The 19,944-nt window shown below is 34.2% G+C and overlaps 2 protein-coding genes across 6 annotated transcripts in view; one reads left to right on the top strand and one right to left on the bottom strand.

Moving 5' to 3' along the window:
• Positions 1-19,944, bottom strand: part of LOC100872343 (1-acyl-sn-glycerol-3-phosphate acyltransferase alpha) — a 50,163-nt gene that overhangs the window by 12,638 nt on the left and 17,581 nt on the right. The gene's annotated exons all lie outside the window — the stretch shown is intronic.
• The window catches only part of LOC100863974 (uncharacterized), a 50,589-nt gene continuing 43,072 nt past the window's right edge, over positions 12,428-19,944 (top strand). The window contains exon 1 of the mRNA XM_086911499.1: positions 12,428-13,437. Coding sequence (XP_086767625.1) covers positions 13,354-13,437 — 84 coding nt within the window. The 5' untranslated portion in view covers positions 12,428-13,353. The remainder of the gene's footprint in view (positions 13,438-19,944) is intronic.

The raw sequence follows: 19,944 nt of genomic DNA, 5'->3' as shown, positions 1-19,944 counted from the left end.
AAAAATTGACTGAAATTAATGAATTATCATATTATTCAATGAAAAAATACTAAACTCGCAAAATCATCAAAGTATTTCAAGATATATTATATTAACTATTTAACAAGAAATTATTTTATTATATAGTATTAACTACTTCAAAACAATCATAACAAGATTGTGTATGAATATCTTTATAGCATTTCTTATATTATATTCCACATTTTATTAAGAGGAATACTTCCTCTTGTATAATTATATAGTAATTAAGTTTATAAACAATTCCGTTAAAAAAACATGATGTACTCTTTTCCTTTCGAAATGTTCTTAGATTTTTCAACTTACGATAGACAAGTCGTTTGATTTTAACGACTCTTCTTCGTCTTTCCCTGAAGTAAATCAATTACATGAGAAAACTGGTTAAGTACATTCTTTGATGGATCTTCGTTAAGTGGAAATTCTTGTACACAAGTGTTACATCTACGTAAATATGACGAAGATCAGAAGACGAAACCAGTATCTGGATTCTGCAATATTAAGTATACCGTATTGCTTCTAATATTTATAAAATATAAATTATAAAAACAATTCTTATGCTGTCTTGTTTTTTTCGCTTCAAATTAACCTTTATGTTTACTACCTACTTTGTATTTTACATTATTCCAATTTCCCTAATACTTTTTTATTTTCGGTATTCTAACTTTTCACATAAACTTTTAATATTATAATAAAAATCGGCTTAAAACTATCCAAAATATAACAATTCGAAAAATTTTTAAAGAAAATTACCACAAAAAAACATAGAAATAAATATTCAAATATCCAGTTGTCAACATATAGGTTAAATTGTTCGACTTCGATGTATTAACACTTAACTAATAAATAACATAATATTATTCGATTCAACTTACCCGAATATAATTCCAATCTCGAACTCAAACTAGAATACTTCAATTTAATGCAAGATTTAAACTTTATCAAGTTAAAATCAATCAATTCACCAAGAAACAAACTTTTCGTGCACGAACTGAAAACCTTTTCGAATCCCGAACGATCACGTGATCGCGACAAGAAAGACCTCTCGCGGCCAAGAATGGAATACATTAATCGCGACGGTCAGCGAACCCTATCCCCAGTTTCGATCCGCGCTCGCAATTAGAAATTGAGTTATATTTCTTGCGCTTGTCGTTGAATAAATATCGATCGATCGTGGACGCGTTCGTCGTGCAGGAAATATATTATAAACGTCCAGCGATCAATCGCGAATATTTTAACTGGAAAGATAGAGGAGAAGGGTCCGGTACGGCCCTGCAAAAATCACCCACCCGGCGTGTTCACTAACGCATTCCACCACGTAGCCGGCTGCAAGGGGTATACCTACGGCAAAAGTACAAGCACGAGTGCTTTATGTTCGCCGTTATTCGAATAAACGAACGAAGGAAATCTTACTCGATTTCTATTCCATTTTTCTGTTATTCGTTGTTTATTCAAATTTTTATTATTTTAGGCGAAGTTAATTTTGGGCGAAACTTATTTGAAACGATAATTTATTTAAAATAATTACTTTAAATATTGATGACGCGCGCTTCGAATGAATCAAAAGAATTTTGAAGCAAGATGAATTAAAGAGAGAAAATGATAACTCGAACAATTGATCATTTGAGCACGTAATCTTAATTCCTTGATTTCGGAATAAGAATAATAAAAATTTTCCATTCTATATTAAATGGAATATTCTTTAGATTCGTTGCACATCATAATTGACGAAAAGTCGAAATTTATTCGTCTCTTTCATTTTCAAATTTCGCAAATGACGAATAAATTCCTCATTCAAAGATAACAGATGATTTTAATTTATTCCTTGCACAAAATCGCTCGACGCAGATGCTCGCCCATCGCCCAAGAACCTCGAACGGGAAAGAGGGTTGAGCCTCCTCCCCTTTTTTATTCTCCTTCGTCCATCTTTTATTTTGCGAATAAAAATTTTTCAAATAAATCTCCGGCCGCGAGGGTAAACGGTAGGGCATAAAAATCGCATAAAAACTGTTATTTACAGCGGTGTGCATCAACGAGCGTCGATAATTCTCGCGTGTACCGAACTCTCTCGACACGAAGAGAGAGATGATACGCGATGATAATGGCACGGTGAAACGCGAAATCGAGCTGAGATAGCGAACGGCCCAAAGGCGATCGTGGTCATTAACCGGGCTCCATTTTGCGGAAAAGATTGCCGATCGGCGAGTATCCTCCAAATTTCGAAATTTAACCAAACACGACACGATCTTCGTTTAACAATTAATTCGATAATTGATCGACAATTGATCAAAGATATTGACTATGTTGAATAATATTCGAGATACGTTTTTAAAATAAAGATTTTTTAAAGGTAAATGAAAGTTATGTGAGATGCCATTTTTTTTTTAAATTAACAAAAATATTTGCGTATTTGTATCATTTTTAATGTATCGTGAATTTTGATACTTTCTCAATAATTATTTTCAATTTCACTAAAGAATATGGTACGTATATGAAAATGATGATTCTACGTCAGATTTTACGATATAAGAAATTAAATCTTTACTGAATTTGATATGAAAATATTTATCCACTAATGAAAATGTATATCCTAATGAAGTTGAAGCCAAAAGTTGAAATTGCACGACTGAACATGGTAGCAAGGAAAAGATTGGTTGCAGATAAATCTTCGACACGCACGAGAAAAAAAAAAATTTCTTACACCTGAACACATTCTGGATATTTACGAGGTAATTAAAAAGATTTTTAGTATTCAATCTTAAATTCTTTACTGTAAAAAAAAATAAAAAAATTTTGTTCGGAATTATACAAAGGTGCACGATCAAAAACGAGTTTTCAAATACTTCAGATAAATTTTTTTGAAGCGTGATAAAATGGAGGAAGTTGTCTCGTTTAAACATTCTGCGTTACAGGTGTTTTGAGAAGAAGCGTTTATCGAATCAGATTAAAAGTATAAGTTTTTTATACACTATATTTTTTAGCATTAAAATTTTCTCAAAATGGCAAAATTTGATATGTCATTCTTTTTCAATTTTACAAAATTTTCTTCGTCTTTGAAAAATTACAATAGTCGATAAACTATTATTATACATAGATACATATATAAATAGTACATCAATATTTTCATTTTTTTCGAATTTTATTGCAATTAGATTAAAGAAAAAACAATTGTTACGACAAAAATTTTAAATAAATATTCGCGTTATTTTATTAAAACAAAACAAAAAAAATTCACGATTGATCAAATATAATCAACAACAAACGAATTATCTTACGTTTAAAATTATCAAGTACGACTTATGGACAAGAATGTACCTCAATTTTTATGAAAAATATAGCATATCAGCTTTTGCCATCTGATCGCAGATTTACCAGCAATTAAATTTATTTAACCAACCTATCCAGGGGAATAATAATCGAACAGAAAAAAATGGAGGAACGTCAAGTTGCGAGGCAGGAAGCGACTTTTAATATTCCAGATAAATCTCCAACGCGCGCGAGAGGTTGAGGGCGATCAAGGGGCCCCGAAATAGGGGCCCGCGGATAAAAACAGTAATTTATGATGCAATGCTCGGCGGCGATCGATAATTCTCGCGTTACGAATGCAAGCAGAGCGAAAGCCAGCTCGCGCAACTTTTCTCTGCCATCACCGCCCTCTATTTTGCTACCATCCTTCCTTTAAATGCGCTTTCACACTGGATATTTTATTGGTCTCGCAACAATTTCATCTAAAAACGTATCGTTTATATTCGGAGAAAAATTTCTTTCTCTCAATTCTTTCGAACGAATTTTTATTTTTGTTCGTAGACAAGTTTTCCAAACACTTGACGATTGTATGATTCTATTAAATTGATTGTCCAACTATTTAAAAAAAAAAAAAAAATAGAATGCTTAATTGGCAGAAAGTTTCGATTACTTTCGAAATCAACTGCATCTAATCATTTTCACGATGAAATTAAATAAGCTCTCTTGCGTAAAAATAACAACAAGTCTCCTAATAAAATTTACAAATTTTACAATTCAAATCATTCTTATTTTACATCCTATCCCCAAAATTGCAAAATTATGAAGCAAAAAATCTATAATTTTAAAACTTTAAATTCAACATCGATTAGTTGGCAAATCGTTACGCTAGAGGGCACTAAGTGTATCATGTGAAGCCCGTAAGTAAAACAATCTCCTGAGAATAACCAGTGTGAAACCGCTGTAACCCTTTCCTCTCTCTCTCCCTCCCTCCCTTTTATAGTTAATGATAATAATAATGAGGATGTCGGGAAGCAGGGATGGACTCGAACAGGGCGGAGACGTACCAAGAAATCGTTCGAAAGAGCGCACACAGCCACCGCGCAAAAAAGAATTCATTATGACATAGGTGGAGGATATCTATCAAGGGGAGGAGGGCTTTATCTCGATGGGCTCGTTTAACAGGGAAGAGTATCGAAGATAAAAATGTTATTTACGGCGGCCCTGTTGCAACAGAGTGAATAATCGCGAATGCATATGCGGCGGTGCACGGCCCCCTCGAAACGATTCGACGATTTTAAAAGACAAATTGAGGGGTGGCCACGAGGTTGGCATAAATATGACGGCACAATGTAGAGAAAAATGATAACGCGACATTTTTGCCTGTGGAGGTTACGTGTTTTAAAGATGTGTTTATCTTTTATGTTGTTAAATGTGTGTGCGTGAGAAGGTAGCAAAATTGCAATAAATTCGAGGTTGCAAGCGTGAAAGCGATTTTTCATACGTACGGGTACGTTGTAGTTGATAAAGGGAAGAAATTTATATTAATAGATGGGTAGGTGATTTTTCAAAGACTCAGTCGAGTGATGGATGATGATTTGTCCAAGTTTGAGAGATTAGTGGAAAATTGAATTGATATATTTGGACAGGTGTTGAAGTTACTTTTTTATTTTTAGGTGTAGGTGATTCGTTTCTCATCGTGACATATTGTTGGTAATAATTGTTCGAATAAATAATCGTTGGGAGGAATTTAAAAGAGGTGATTATTTAATTAGAAAAGTTGCAACAGATTTTTATACAACTCTTTTAACATTATAAATCTTGAGAAATTCGGTTTATTAAATTTTTTAAATATTTCCATATTTTTATGAATTGGTGTAATGCTATTATCTGAATGCATATAATAATTTATCCATTTCACATGAAACAAATTATTGGAAACAATTGTTAACTCGTTCCAATTATAGAAAATTTTTAGAATAATTAGATAATTGTATAAAACTTCTCAGAAATTCATTAAATATCTATACTTGTTCTTGACTTGTTCTTATAATTAAGAAGAAAGTCTCTATCAATTTTTAAAAAACTTGTTCATATTTGAATCGCACACTCGATTAACTTGTTCTCAATTTATTTTATTAATTATTATTCGGCTCCCCTCATAATTTTAATTGTCATCGGTGCCAATAAACGACAAAAAAAAAAAAGCTTTCCACAAAAGTTACAAGGATGAATTATCTTCATCCAGCTGAAAAGATATAAACGTTGCCCTTCCTTAATGAAGAGCAAAATATCGTTATATCGAACAGCTGGCAGAAAATTCATTTGCCAATGACGACGCAAGAAAAGATCCATGCAAGACGTAAAAATTTATTATTCGTCGGACCTACGTGAGGGTCATTTATACGAAGTGTATGATTTATCGACGCGTTTCGATGCGTTCTGAATGAGCATCCGATACGCTGAACGACTTTTTGGCCCCTATCCAAAGGGACTGCAAGACCCCGTGATTTGTGTGGCCATTCCGTGATTGTAATGCAGAATCCTCGATTAATTTCTTTCTGTTAGCTGTTCAAACATCCGATCAGGAAAAAAATGAATCACCAGCCACCGAGTACCGAGCTTTCCTTTTCTTTTTTCTTTCTTTTTTCTTTTTTTTTTTTTTTTTTCTTTTTTTAAGCATCGTTATAAATGTATCAACGTGAACGAAAGTGTATCTCAAAGTTATCTGAAGTGGTGCTTTTTTGGGATGTATGAAAAATATTGGAATTATCGATGATTTATTTTACGAGATGAGAGGCACAGGCAGTTATGTATAACAAGTAAGATACGATATGAAATAAAACTGTTTCCTTCGTTTGAGTAATTTGATATGATAATTTAAAAGATATTGTATATAATAAATAATTATTAGATTTTATTTTTCAATGCAAACATAATATTCTCTGTATTATACGTGCAATGATTATTATTCTGAAATCGTAAGAAATTATAATTGTATTTTGCTCGACTTAGTATTTTGATTATTATTCGTTTAAATTTCTTCAATTATTTCAAATCAAAATCAAGACTATTTTAAATTCTATTATTTTTTTTTTATCTTTAACTTTTCAATTAAAAATTATTTTATTTCCCTATTCGAATAAAAAAATATCCAACTATAATATTCTGATTCTTCATTATTCTTCTCGTAGTTAACGTAGTAATAAAATTCTATAATACTCATAAATCTTTTAACCAGAAATATTGTACACTCATCAAATACCAAACTCTTCAACGACACTTCCAAGGAAAACGCGGATCGCGTGAACCCTTCGTCTTCGGCTTCGTCGCAAATAAGTACCATTCCTGGATGCATAGAGAAATGGCACATCGAAGAAGCTAGTCGTACCGGTTGCCGTGGCTAGCTCGAGCTTTATTATCCAGCCGCGGCACTTAAGCCTTTAATTGGCAAGAAAGGAAAATTACAATGTACAGACAGCGGCGTACGAAGCTTGGGGGTCCCGAATGGCGATCGTGATCAACTATGGAGAGATACCAGTTGCCTCGAGAGATTCGATTCAGAAGTTAAGAATTTAGATACGCGATCGAATCAAATATTTTAACGATTGATAATACGTAATTTTAATTCTGTCTCGAGTACTTTAACGATATTTTTAAACATTGTATCGTATAACAATCATCCTTGTGCCTTAATTTTTTTATTCATTGAATTATATTAAATACTCATTGAATTAGTTTTTTGTATTTTCAAATATTTGAGAGAAAGTAAAAATCAAACGAGACATGATGAATAATGGAATTTAAGGATTACAATAAAAATTATCATATACGATGAAACACAATTTTTTCAATTTCTAATAATAAGAAATTATTGGATATTCTTTTGTATACCGATATAATTATAAAAATATAATTTACAATTTGGATTAATCGATTCGACAAAATATTTCTTTATTAACATAACATCAAGAAGAAAGCAAATCATGTAATTTCATATAAATCAATTCCTCTACATCGATATTTAGAATATTTATACCAATTATTACGCCCATTACTTTCAAAGTTTTTCTTAATAAAATAAACATTTCTATATCTGACTATTCATCTGCATGGCATAATTATTTTAATTATGTAAAAAAAGTAAAATAAAATACATAAACAATTTTAACTAATAAATTTGACAAATTAGATTATATATTTCACAGCAAATTCAAAAAAATTATTTTCTAAATTAAAAAAGGACAAACGTTCCAACGTTTTTAATCCTAAGAAATAAATAAATGATCGATTAAAATTTACTTAAAAAAATCGATCGTCTTCGATTTCATTTCACCCCTCATTCCCCAAAAAGTAAACGCAATAATCGGTAACAAATACCCTAATTTCCTTCCGTTTCATCTTCGAAACAACTCGGTGATCGCTCAGCCGTAATTACCGCCTCTTCGTTTCGAAATCCTTTTTACCAAGGCGAAATCATTTTTCCCCTCTTTACGCGTCCATCGTTTTTCTACCGACCCCTATCCACGCACCCGCCGCGCGTTCTTACCCGCCTCTCCTCCACCTTTCCATCTTCCTCCCCAATTATATACACCGTGTTTCTCGTTTATTTACTAAGTTCTAAGCGTGCCGACTCTCGGTACGACGGAACGCGCCCGCACGAATTCCGCCTGGCATTCTGACCCGTTTTTCCCGCCATAATGCCCACCGGGCCCCACTTTTGTTCCCTTAGGATACGCGGGCCGAGGTATTTCGTTGTTATTTAACCCGCAACGTGTACGCCTCGTTTCGTTACTGTAAAACAATGGAGGAGGGATGGAGCTGTGTATCTTCTAATGACTGCGCCTTTTTTTCGGTTTAATGTAGAGGTAATGGGGAGAACGAGAGTGATTAAAATAGGTGGAACGATGTTGGTGAACTCGTGAGAAAAATAAAACGTAGAAGAGAGAGAGAGAGAGAGAGAGAAAATAGAGAAGATCGTAGGTAATTCGTAAAAATGGAACTCTTGATGTAAATTGTTTTTCCCTTTCCTTTTCTAGTATAGCTTATTGCTTTCCTATCAATACGCGATATTTAAAAAGGTAATCCATTTCGTGCGAATGGAATCGTAACGAAAAGATGAAAATTTCCTCAAACAAGAAAGCAAGAAAGAATCGAGAAAAACTCAATCGAAACACACGATTAGCAATCGTTGTAGCTAATCAGCATGAAGATATTTGAACAGGATGCATTCATACGAATAATCATGCAAAGTAAGTGTTTGCAATTTTTTTCTCCAACCTCCGACGACGACGATTCAACGAAGCATCGAATACTAATTAAAATCACCCTCCTCGCCGCCATATTTTTTTGCACACACCTCGATTCCATCTTCACGTAAATGCAATTCGACGAAATAATCAGGGGCTGAATGTATCAAGCTCGTTATCGCGAATCCTTTTAGGATGTAGCAATAATTATTTCCTAACGACGCGACACGCACACGCGCCATCAAATTAGGGGGGGGGGGAGGGGGGGCTTCCTTTTTGCTACCATCTTCCTTTCTAGTGTAAGCAATGTTTTCTTCTCTTTCTCTCTCTCTCTGTCTCTTTTTATCCGACAAGAATGAAACTAATAGCTAAGAACGATCTTGAAAGATTTATGAGAGAGTTTCATTGTTGTACCGTTAGGCTTGAATTAAAATTAAGATAAAGGGGAGAAGAAATTTCGCGTAAAAGATTGAGGCGCAACAACAACGATGATAACATAATTTGACTAGAAAGATTTTTATTTATGGAGGATTAAAGGATTGAAGAGAAATAGCAAATTTTACCCGGGGGGTGTAAACTCCAGAGATGAAAACTTTTGCTCTCGAGAAAAGAGTTATCGAGAACAACTAACTCTTTCGTTTTCTCTTTCGTATCGCGTAACATTACGTTCCATCACATTATGCCCGTAACAACATGCATCATGATATCGCGTGCAAGTATTTTCATTCAGTATCGAAAGCGCGAGTCACCGATCACGTTACGCTTTTATTCTGGTTTGAACGCGTATCGTATGCATAATTTACGCTGCAAAAGAAATTTCACAATTACGCTATTTAGAAATCGAAGGTTAAGCGACCAAGGTCTGGGAAACACTGGCTCGCGAGCAAACACATTCACGTGATACGCGTAATTTGTATTTCCTCGTTTTTATGTGAAAATATTTGATGAAATATTTAAGGGAACGTGAAATGGATTCTTTAATACGCGTTGCTCTTAATTGGACGATCATTATGCGAATAATGATGGTGCTGGGGTGTGTGCAGAAAATAATTTGTAATGATGGAATGAAAAGTAAAATAAGGATATTATAGGATCGAGATTAAAATAATAAAAAATTCGAGTATTAAATTACGTAGTCATAAAGATTTTATAGATGATATCTTTGATTAACAATGAAAATAAAAAAGTAAAGTAGATATTAAACTATTTTAACTTGTACAATATAACAACTTTCGTTTGCGATTATTACAATAATTATTTCTTTCATCATTCAATTTGGAAGAACAAAGGAACGATAGAAAATAATCTGATCTGTTTAAAAATTATTTCAATTAGTTATTATTTCTCTTTCTCAATTTCGAATAAGCCAAACACTTTTCGCATAATTCCTTCCTCTTCAAAAAAATATTAAAAAAGAAAAAAAAAAAAACGAAGAATAAAAAGAATCATTCATCGAACCACTTAACATCGAGCAAATATTCGAAAGAAGAACATAATAATAATCGACAACTCTCTGAAGAAAAACTACCTCTGTCATCCTCAAACGACAAATTCCATCACGTAACGAAACAGTAAAACAAGATAGATTAGATGGTAAACAAGAGAAAGATAGATTACCTTGGTCCGAATGCATGCACAGTTGACTCACAGCTCGGACTTATCGATTCGCGAACAAGGCCTATGCAGATCCGTGGTAAAATGCTCGACAACGATCCGCGGTAACGATCTTAATCACCGTGTACACGTAAACGTTCTAAATCTAGCACGCACCGGTATCGAAGAACGAGCGTACACGCCTCGTGATCGCCTTCCTCCCTGTGGGAAAGTCGACTAACCAATGAAGCCACGATTCACCGATCTCTCCACATTGTTTCCATCGCAATGCGTTCTAATGTTTACATACATGTATTAGGCTCCCGTTTAAATCCGTTTCCAATCCGTTTTCTTTTGTTACACGTATATATACGTAGAGATAAGAAAATATATAGAGTCAATGTGTTCAACCATTTTCCAAACATTATTATATAACTTTAATCAATTATTCAACGATTATTTACTATCCATTACGTATATACAATCTATTTGAAGATGATACTTCAATGAAGTCTTTTTTCTAGATTCTAAGTGGATCCTTCGTATCGAGAAGTATATCTATTCACGGATCGTTAATTTATATTTGCGCAGTATCGATTTACAAATTTTATATTCAGTCGATAATTAAGATAATTAATTAATGCACTTTTCGTAGCTCGATCGAATCGATTCCAAGAGTGCAATCACGATACGGGTATAATCATTGTGAAATTATTCGTAATTTATATACGAGTACCCTTGGTAACGTAATAAATCAGAGCGGCGATAACATTTTTTGCTCTCTGATTTATCTTAGTCTTGGGGATTAATTTTTTTCTTTTTTCCACAGAATGGTCGTTTTACGTTAAAGCGATTTTTAACCCTTTACTTTCCTTTTATCAAAGTACATAAAAGATTCTCTAACTAACGTAACGAGGGCAACGTGCTTCTACGTGATGTCCAGCGTGAGAAGTTTCGCGAGTGGAAAATTTTTTACCGTTAACGATATCGCATAGTCGAAACGACGGCACGTTTCATTAAGGGTCGAGTAACGAGTATCATTAGCTTGCGTTTCGAGTAACGTTACTCGGCGTTTATAATGCGAAGAATTTTGCAGCAAACGGTAGAGAAATTATAGTAACCTACTGTTTCGATCGTTGTTGAATACAATGAACGAGATCCTGGACCTGGAGATCCACGAATAGTGGTAGTTATCCAGGTACTGTTACCTCGCCTCTTTTGCATTTTATTAATCAACCAGTAGCACCGATTATTATTGTATCGCGTAATCCAGTTCTATTATATGTATATTATATGTACGTATAAACACCGATCCGATAATTGCAATTAGAGCAGAATATGTAGATTGGAATTAGAGGGATTGGGGCCGTTCATTGAATGAAATGAAAGATTCAAAAAAAAAGGATTTAAAAGGATGATAATAATAATTAATACGAATTAAAGATAAATTCAGCAAAATTTGTTCCCTATTTAAAAAAATAATCGTGCAATTTTCATCTTTCCTTAATCGATTATTAAATTTAAATAGAAGATAAATTTAAATTTTCGATAAATAAATAAACATTCTCCTCGTGCACGATAATCCAATATTCAAATATTTTGTACTTTCCTCAGATTCTTTTATCATTCAAATAAATATCCACTCGATCTACTCGTCGCAAAACCAAATATCCGTAACGTTCAAAAGCCTCCTCAACGTAGCCAGGAATTTCAACGCCCGAAAGACACGTCACGTGCGCGCATTGAAATCACCGATCTCTACGCATATACTACACACATATATACATACATACATATATATATATATCGAAGTCTCCGTGTAACGAGTGGAACGAACATCGGCATCGAGACGCTATTTTCTCATTACACGGGACATCGAACTAAACACTATCGCGGAATCTCTTACTACTTTTTCGCGGATAATCGGTCGATTCTCGTCGCAAACATGGCAAAGAAATCGGAACAAATTGCCACGCAGACCGTGAGGCACGAACCCGCCAGACTCTCGAACCGCGAGAGAACTAACGAAGATGGAACGAAGAAAGGAGAGGAATAAAGAGAAGGGAACGAAGAAAGGAACCTTCCAAGAAGAGGAGAAGGAGGAGGAGGAGGAGAGGAAGAAGAGGAATGGGTAGAGCGATGAAAATTAAGGGAAGAAAAGTGGTAGCCGAGTTTGGTTCCCACGAGAACCCGCCAAAAAGTAAAGGCAGCGTGAAGGCAAGCTTAACCGACAAAGCTGACCCGTCCCAGCTTAAAGAAGTAGTCGAATAAGCGCACGAACGGCAACGATGAAGATGAAGAACGGCGGTGCGTGAAGATCCCCTACTGTCAGTCGGTGGTCAACCGTCTCGGAGAAAGGACGTGGTGCCGCGTGCTTTCTGCCTCGTCTCTCGATTCTCTCTCACAGAAACCGCTATCCATCAGTTTGAGAGCTACATACAACTTACCGCTCTTTTTATCGTATACGGTCGATTATACATATTGATAATACATATTCGTTACATATCAGAATAATCGGATCGAAAATTGGTGATTTTTCGGATCGAAAATTGTTCGGTTTCCATTATAGATGATCTTGAATGGAAAATTATTATTTAACGATTGATCGTCGAATGTAAAGAAGGATCGAAAGGTGTCGTTCGAGGAATAAGAGAAGTTTGAATATTAAATAATATCGGAGATTATAGATATAGAAGATTCTAAGATAAAGTGGAGTATCGTTTGGAACGTATGAAAATGAGATTGAAAATTTTTCGAGATCATTTGAAACCGGTGCTTTGAAAAGTATGAACTGGTTTCTTACGGCTATCCCTCTATCCCGAGAGATAGGAAAAGAATAAAAAAAAAAAAAAAAGAAAAAAAGGGAAAGAAGAAATTCGTATGAACGTATATTGGGAACTGTGTTTAACGGGACCGTTCTGGACAGTGAAAAAAATCGTGCTCACCGTGACCTTGAATACCTTGGTGGAAACGTGAAAATATCGTAGGTCTATGCTCGATAGAAAGGATCTCGAGCGAAGGCGTGTCGTCTCAGACGAAACATATTTCGTCGTGTCTATTTCTGAAACAATCGGTGTGTAATCGTTTTCGAGCGGAAACGGAGGGGAGAAAAGGAACTGTAAAGCTCAACAATGAACACGTCTCGAAACGTTTGAGACAGCGTCGATACGATCCCATTGTCTGGAAGACGAACGTGAGCGAAAAAAAGAGGAGCAAGAAATCGGTGGTGGAGGAGAAAAGGAATCGATGAAAGATGGCTTCTATGTGTGGAAGCAGCAAGAGTTACCCGGCTATAAACACCGGCAGTTACTACAGGCCGGCCGCTTATCCTTATCAGGTGAGTGATAAAATTGGAGAGCACCATGTAAATTTATTAGATTGTTGCATTTACAAATCCGTACAACAATTGTTCAGGATTTGATTATGTATGATTAATAATAATTAACGTGTTGAACACGTGGAAAAGATTGAAACGATTGAAGTCAAATGATTAATCCGTTTGATCGAGAAGATTGTCGATCAGGATGAAACGAAAATAGGATGAAAAAAATTTACCTTTAACAACTCACATTTTTTGCGCGAAAAATAATATTAAAATTCCTATATCTATAATTTTAATAAGCTTAAATACAAACATTAAATTTTGAATTATCAAAATTCGTAATTTACGTGCATTAAATCAAAAATTGAAAGAAAAAATTGACACGCATAAAAATTCGAAAAATTGTGCCCAGAAATTCTTACATAAAATACAAACAAGTGTATTACTTGAAAGAAGAAGAAAAAGAGATTAAATATTAGAATTTGGAGCTATTAAAATTCAAAGTTCTATGAAAGAGAGTAAAATATGATAAACATACTGAAACATTATCGCAATCGTTAGTCTACGGATATTCGGATGCTTACACTTCGGCTCCGTTATGATCCGTACCGGAAATAGTTCTGACGTGCTTCGCGGCGAACGCATTAGGTTTACGAAGAAGGAACGAGACTGCATCTATTAAGAGAAATGTCCGTTTCATGGGCATCGTGCGTAGCACGAGTAAAATTTGATGAATAATTCAGCGTTCGATTGTTTAACATTAATTATCAAGTTCGAAATTATTAATTCGAGAAAGGAAAATTAAAACCACCAAATAATTACACCTGCAATATTCGATAGCCATTTTCCAGATAGAGTAACATAAATATTCTTTTTTTTTTTCTGATAAATAATTATGCAAACACGGATGTAGAAGACAATCGAATTATAATTCGAAAAATATGACGAATGGAAATGATAAAAAATGGAAATATTATTCGATAACGTAATAAGAAGGCAATGGAAAAACATTTTTTTATGATCGCATAATGTGTTTAAATACGTGTATTACGTAAAAAGATGAATTTTTTTTATGCAATTGTTAACACGTTTTTTGCATTAGTTAATTAGATGATAAAAATTTTTTTTAATCATTCGAAAAATAGAGAGTTTTTATATTTTGTATTTTGTATTCTTCTTCTTTTTTTCTTTTTGTTGTATGACACATGAAATTAATCTTTTATTCTTTTTTTAGCATGGATGATTCTTTATCGTAACGATTAACACTGCATTTTAAATCTAAATTATCAAAGCAATTATCCTTCGAAGTTGTCAGGATAATTATCCACGATATTATCGTATCTACGTTCAATCGCATGAATTTATAAAAATTTCTTAATTTACCATTTACTTGCGAAGTTTTATTCCACTTATAACGTGGAATTATTATTTCTTTTCACAAAAGAATTAATTATTCAATATAGAAAATAATAGCTAATAACAAATACATGTACGTATGTTTTAAGCATTAATAGAAAATAATTGGTAAAAAAATTTGAACCTGAAATAAGAAGCAGAACGTCCACTACAAAAGTAATCGATTTAGCATGGAATGACCCACATGCAGCGACCGCGAATACCAAATGACAAGAAGAGCGACAAAAAATAACGGAGTAAAAACCGTTCTCACCCGAGAGTTCCATGAAACTCGTTAAAAATTTCTCGATACCACGTTCCAACGTTTCCCGTTATTAACCGACGAAACAAAACAAAAGGTGTGTGCTTTCCAGCGATGGAGAGCAACGAAAGTGAGAAAACGGAAGAAAACCTTCTTCTCGAAAGATAAGATTCGAGCTGATAGTACACTTAACGAGAAGGAATGCTTTCAATGTCAGTCAATGCGCCTCGTAGAGAATATTCAACATTGGAGAACAAAGAACAATAGGATAAATTTAGAAACTTTTTTTTTCTTTTTTCTAAAATCTGAAAATAAGGGTCGTATTTATGGATGATAAATTGCGCAACAATTTATGCGAAAACTTGATGACTGAAAATAATAATAATTTTTTTTTTTTTGATAGTATTATATGTATGCAGAAGAGTTGCACACATATAAAATATAAATGTAATCGTTCCTCAAGATCGTTATTCGAGAAGTTTATGCGTTGAAATGTAAATTGTTAAAATGTGTTTTAATTTCAAGATTACGCGAAGGAAATATAATAATTTGATTAATGTTGATTTTGATTTAATTTGGAATACTTTAACAGTGAATCGGATTAACAATATTCAGATATCACAATGTATGAGAGATCATTGCTTTATATATTTGTTTATAATAATGTATAATTATTTATTGTTTTTTTAATTGTATCTTCATATTCAATAGAGATAAAAATTGTATTTATTTATTGCATATAATTTACACTCACCATAATAAACTATTGTATTGTATTTGATATTATCTCTCTCGTGTACAATATTCGTAAATAACACAATTTATGTAATTTTCTCCCTTATTTGTTGAAATAAAATTTATTTTTCTACCAACTAACTGTCTCGATGTAGAATAATAATCTCTCGCACATCGTTCAAAAAATTAACACGAGTCACTGTATAAATAAAGTACAGCTACCAAAGAATACTTCAAACTACAATAGAGAATCTGAAATCTCCGCAAACAATCTTTCTAAACGTTCGAGTCCACGTCAAACAATCCTCGTAAGGAGAAGCGTTTTAAATTTTTCAATAGGGAGAGAAATAATTACGCGACACACGTCGCGTATTCCTCACGAAAATGGCGCTTTGAAATTATACAATCGAGCGCCATTGTCCTGTTACGCGTTACAACAACAACCTCCTTACTCGAAATTCCACCATCTTGGTGGTCCAGGGAACAAGATCCTCCACGTTTCTTTCGATAGACGTAATTAGATGCGTCGCCGACTGTTGCCATAAAACAATATATGAAACGGAGGGACCACACAGTACATGCTCAACTCCTCAACTGCTGCATCGCGAGAACCTTGGCCTTGTCTTGTATGAAAGCGTTACATAAGTTCGCCTCGCTCGCGTGAAGATGATGATCCGCCATTCTTCGCCTTTCTTCTGTCTCGAAGCGTCTCTTTCCTTTTCTATTCGATTTAGCGATGGGGCCGAGTCGCAAATACGACAGATTTGAATTTATAAGTATCTTTGCCAGATCGTTCGAATCGTGGAGTGAGACTATAAAAAAAAATATTTTCGAACAGAATGGAACATTGATCGAATAAATTGGAAATTTTACTGGAAATATCAATTTTCTTCGTTATTTTTGACAATAATTATTGTAATTCTCATGATTGAGTCATATCGTACAACGAATGATTATGTTCATCTTGATAAAGTGTAGTATTACTTCTCTCTAATACCCTTTCATCGAATTTGATCCAGATTTACGTACGATACTCGATCCCATCACTAGTCTCGACACGCCTTGCCTTGCAACTTTGAAACCTTCGTCTATCCCATAGCCACATTGACTCTTGTGAACTGTGTGAGCTGCTATTGCAAGGATTTTGAAATATGAATACATTCAAAGAGTAAAAACATTGTGCGTGCAAGGTTTGTTGCAAAAAAAGACGAATATTTATACATTCTTGTACGTTAGGAGAAAAATATCATAAAGATATTAAAGTTTCAATTTTATTTATTTCGTTTCATCAATCCTTTTACAATTCTTTCTTTCGCTATATTATGAATTTCAACTTTTTCCTTAATCGTATAAATATATTTTAAAATCAATAAGTATGTAAAATCATGGTTGTTAAAATAATTTAATAATCCTAATTCAATAATTCTCAGCAATTCGACAAGCATGCCTAATCCCATGGCATAAGTCGTTCCCATTAATATCATTCTTGAATTACGGCCGATAAACGTCAAGATAAATGTGTATTTATTCGCTGTAATTCGCTGATAAAGATCCATGCCCGCAACCGTTTCCACTAGAAATTAATTCATCACGAACTGAATGCGAATTAACACGCGACAGGATGTGAAATTAGTGTGACTTTACATTGTCTTTCCACGATCGCGTCAATCTGAAACTATGCATTATTCCACCATTCACTCATCCTCCCAGGGATATTCCGTTAAAATAACAGGGTACGAACAGCTTAACATTATATAATTAAAATCTGCAATGCAATTAAGGTTTTACCAGGCATCAAGATGAAGCATAGCATTTCTGCGTGTCATCCCGGTCAAAGACATGCGTACTTTGTCTTGCCATGTCCGTTGACCCTCGAACAACAGAAACACCATTGTTTCGATGCATTCCCCTTTTTCAATGAAGTCTTCTGCAAACACTGTAGAAACTTCGAGAGGATTATTTTTTTTTTCTTTTGTGAATCTACAAGATTGTTTAACAAAGTGTGTATAATTGTACGATATTGAAACAAGAATCTAAAATGGTAGATATATTTAAATAAATAAATGATGATTCCTCTTTTATCGTCAATCGAGAAGAATGATTCATAACGAAGAAGACTGCTACATAAAATTTCCATTACATTAACGTCTCGAATTTCAAACCAGTTTCTAAGTTATAAATAACTAAAAAGATGGGCGAGCTTGTGAATCGCGTCAAACATATTTCCAGATAAATAATTCTTAAGAAGGAAGAGAAACTACACGCATCGCCTAAAATTTGCATCAAAATCAACGCCTCGAATAATCGAAGTAAGCTTCTTCTAACTATAACTTGCGAAGCAAACAGCCTCATACTTTATGCCATGCAACACGCGACACAGAAATCTCGACGGTATGACTAACAAAACGTGAACTCGTGGGCAGCTTCGAACGGCGTCCATCTTCGATATAAACTAGTATCCAACGAGTATCGATCGCGAGACGCATCGATGCGTAAGACTCTCGTGACAATGTTAAAAGCAACCTTGGCCAAAGAACTACGATTGTCCTTAAGCTATCATACAGCTTGAGCAATTACAGCCTATGCACCGTATACGATTCTTCGTGGCCAGCAATTTACGAATCGACAATGCGAAAAGGGCTTGGCTATGATTTACCGATATTGTTCATCTCGAAACGATAAGCTAGTGCGTCCAGCGATGGGATCAAGCATGGATTCGAACTTTGTCTACGATTGGATTCAAATTTTCTATAGATACTTTGAAAAATTGGAGACAGTACATTTAAATCTACGTGAAATATACTTGAAATAGATTTTTACAAGTATTTTAGAGAATGTAATAATTTAGAAAGTAATAATTCTCAAGTATAACCGAATCTTGGATGGATATTTCAAAAATTCTCTAATCTTGTTAACCTTTTTGTTAACAAGATTAATATGTCGATTATAAAGTAAAATAAAGTATGAAAAAGTAAGCAAAAATTGTAAACAAAATATTATTCTTGAATGATTAAAAATTCTGATTTCTAAGATTCTTTCCATCCTACTTTTCCGAAAGACAAAGTAATCTTTCGACGGCAACATGTATAATCGAATATAATCATCCAAATATCGTTACTTTTGAAATTCGACTCGAGTTCAAAGTACATATATACTTGATCCCATCCCTACCGCTAATAATTTACAAACGAGCCATCAAAGACGGAGGGAATTCGCCGTCGTACAAAAGGTTGGCACCACAGCGCGAGAAAGAGAGGCACCATCGATTCTTTTGTCGACGCTGAGAGGCCGCAGTCTCGGCGAACAAATCGCCATCACCCGCGATGCAACCGGAATAATAACTATAATCCTTTCGATGATTTTTCATCTTTGTCAACCGACTCGTTGTACAATGTAAACGCGACGGGAAATTGTTGACAAAAGATACGGCGTACCGAGTTCCGTGGGGTTGAACGCATCAATAACGACCATAGAAATAGAATGCTCGAACTAGAACAGTGTTTCTCAATCTGTTGGCAAATTTTTGTAAAAAAATTTGCAGAATCCAGATTATTTCCAATATTGGAAATTTTGCACTCATTTATTTCATATAAATTGTTTCGTGGCCTGAAGAAAATTAAAAAAAAATAACCAAGATTCGTTAGTTATTTTTATGCATAATTCAAACAAAGCCTGTAAATTTTCGTAAAAATGGATTTGAAAGATAAATCTCTAAAAGAAGGAGGGAATTATGTTTTTTTGGATCAATATTCAAAAATTTCTAAATAACAATAACGTTGAGACCACAAATAATGAATTTTTTTCCACTCTCCCCCAATAATATATATATATAGAGTCCAAATTTACGATGTAGGTAAAGTGAATATTGTTCAACTTCGCAGAAATCACTAAACTCACATCATAACGTATAAGCCAAGAAGTAGATAGGCCTATAATTTCAAACGTACGATACATCGCACGCAACATTTCACCCCCACGTCGTCTCTTTCGAAAACGAAGCTCCTCGAACGAAACTGCCTTCGAGAAATCCTCCTCGAGGAAGGGAACGTGAGGCAACAAAGACCGTGATTAAAGGGATGATAACAATGCTGTCGTTCATCTTCTCTCTCTCTCTCTCTCTTCTTCCTGTG

This window comes from Apis florea, unplaced genomic scaffold (genome assembly GCF_048593485.1).
Source record: "Apis florea isolate Af1SG1 unplaced genomic scaffold, ASM4859348v1 contig_3305_pilon, whole genome shotgun sequence".
Taxonomy (NCBI): Eukaryota; Metazoa; Arthropoda; class Insecta; order Hymenoptera; family Apidae; genus Apis; species Apis florea.
This window is presented reverse-complemented; position numbering and strand designations above follow the sequence as displayed.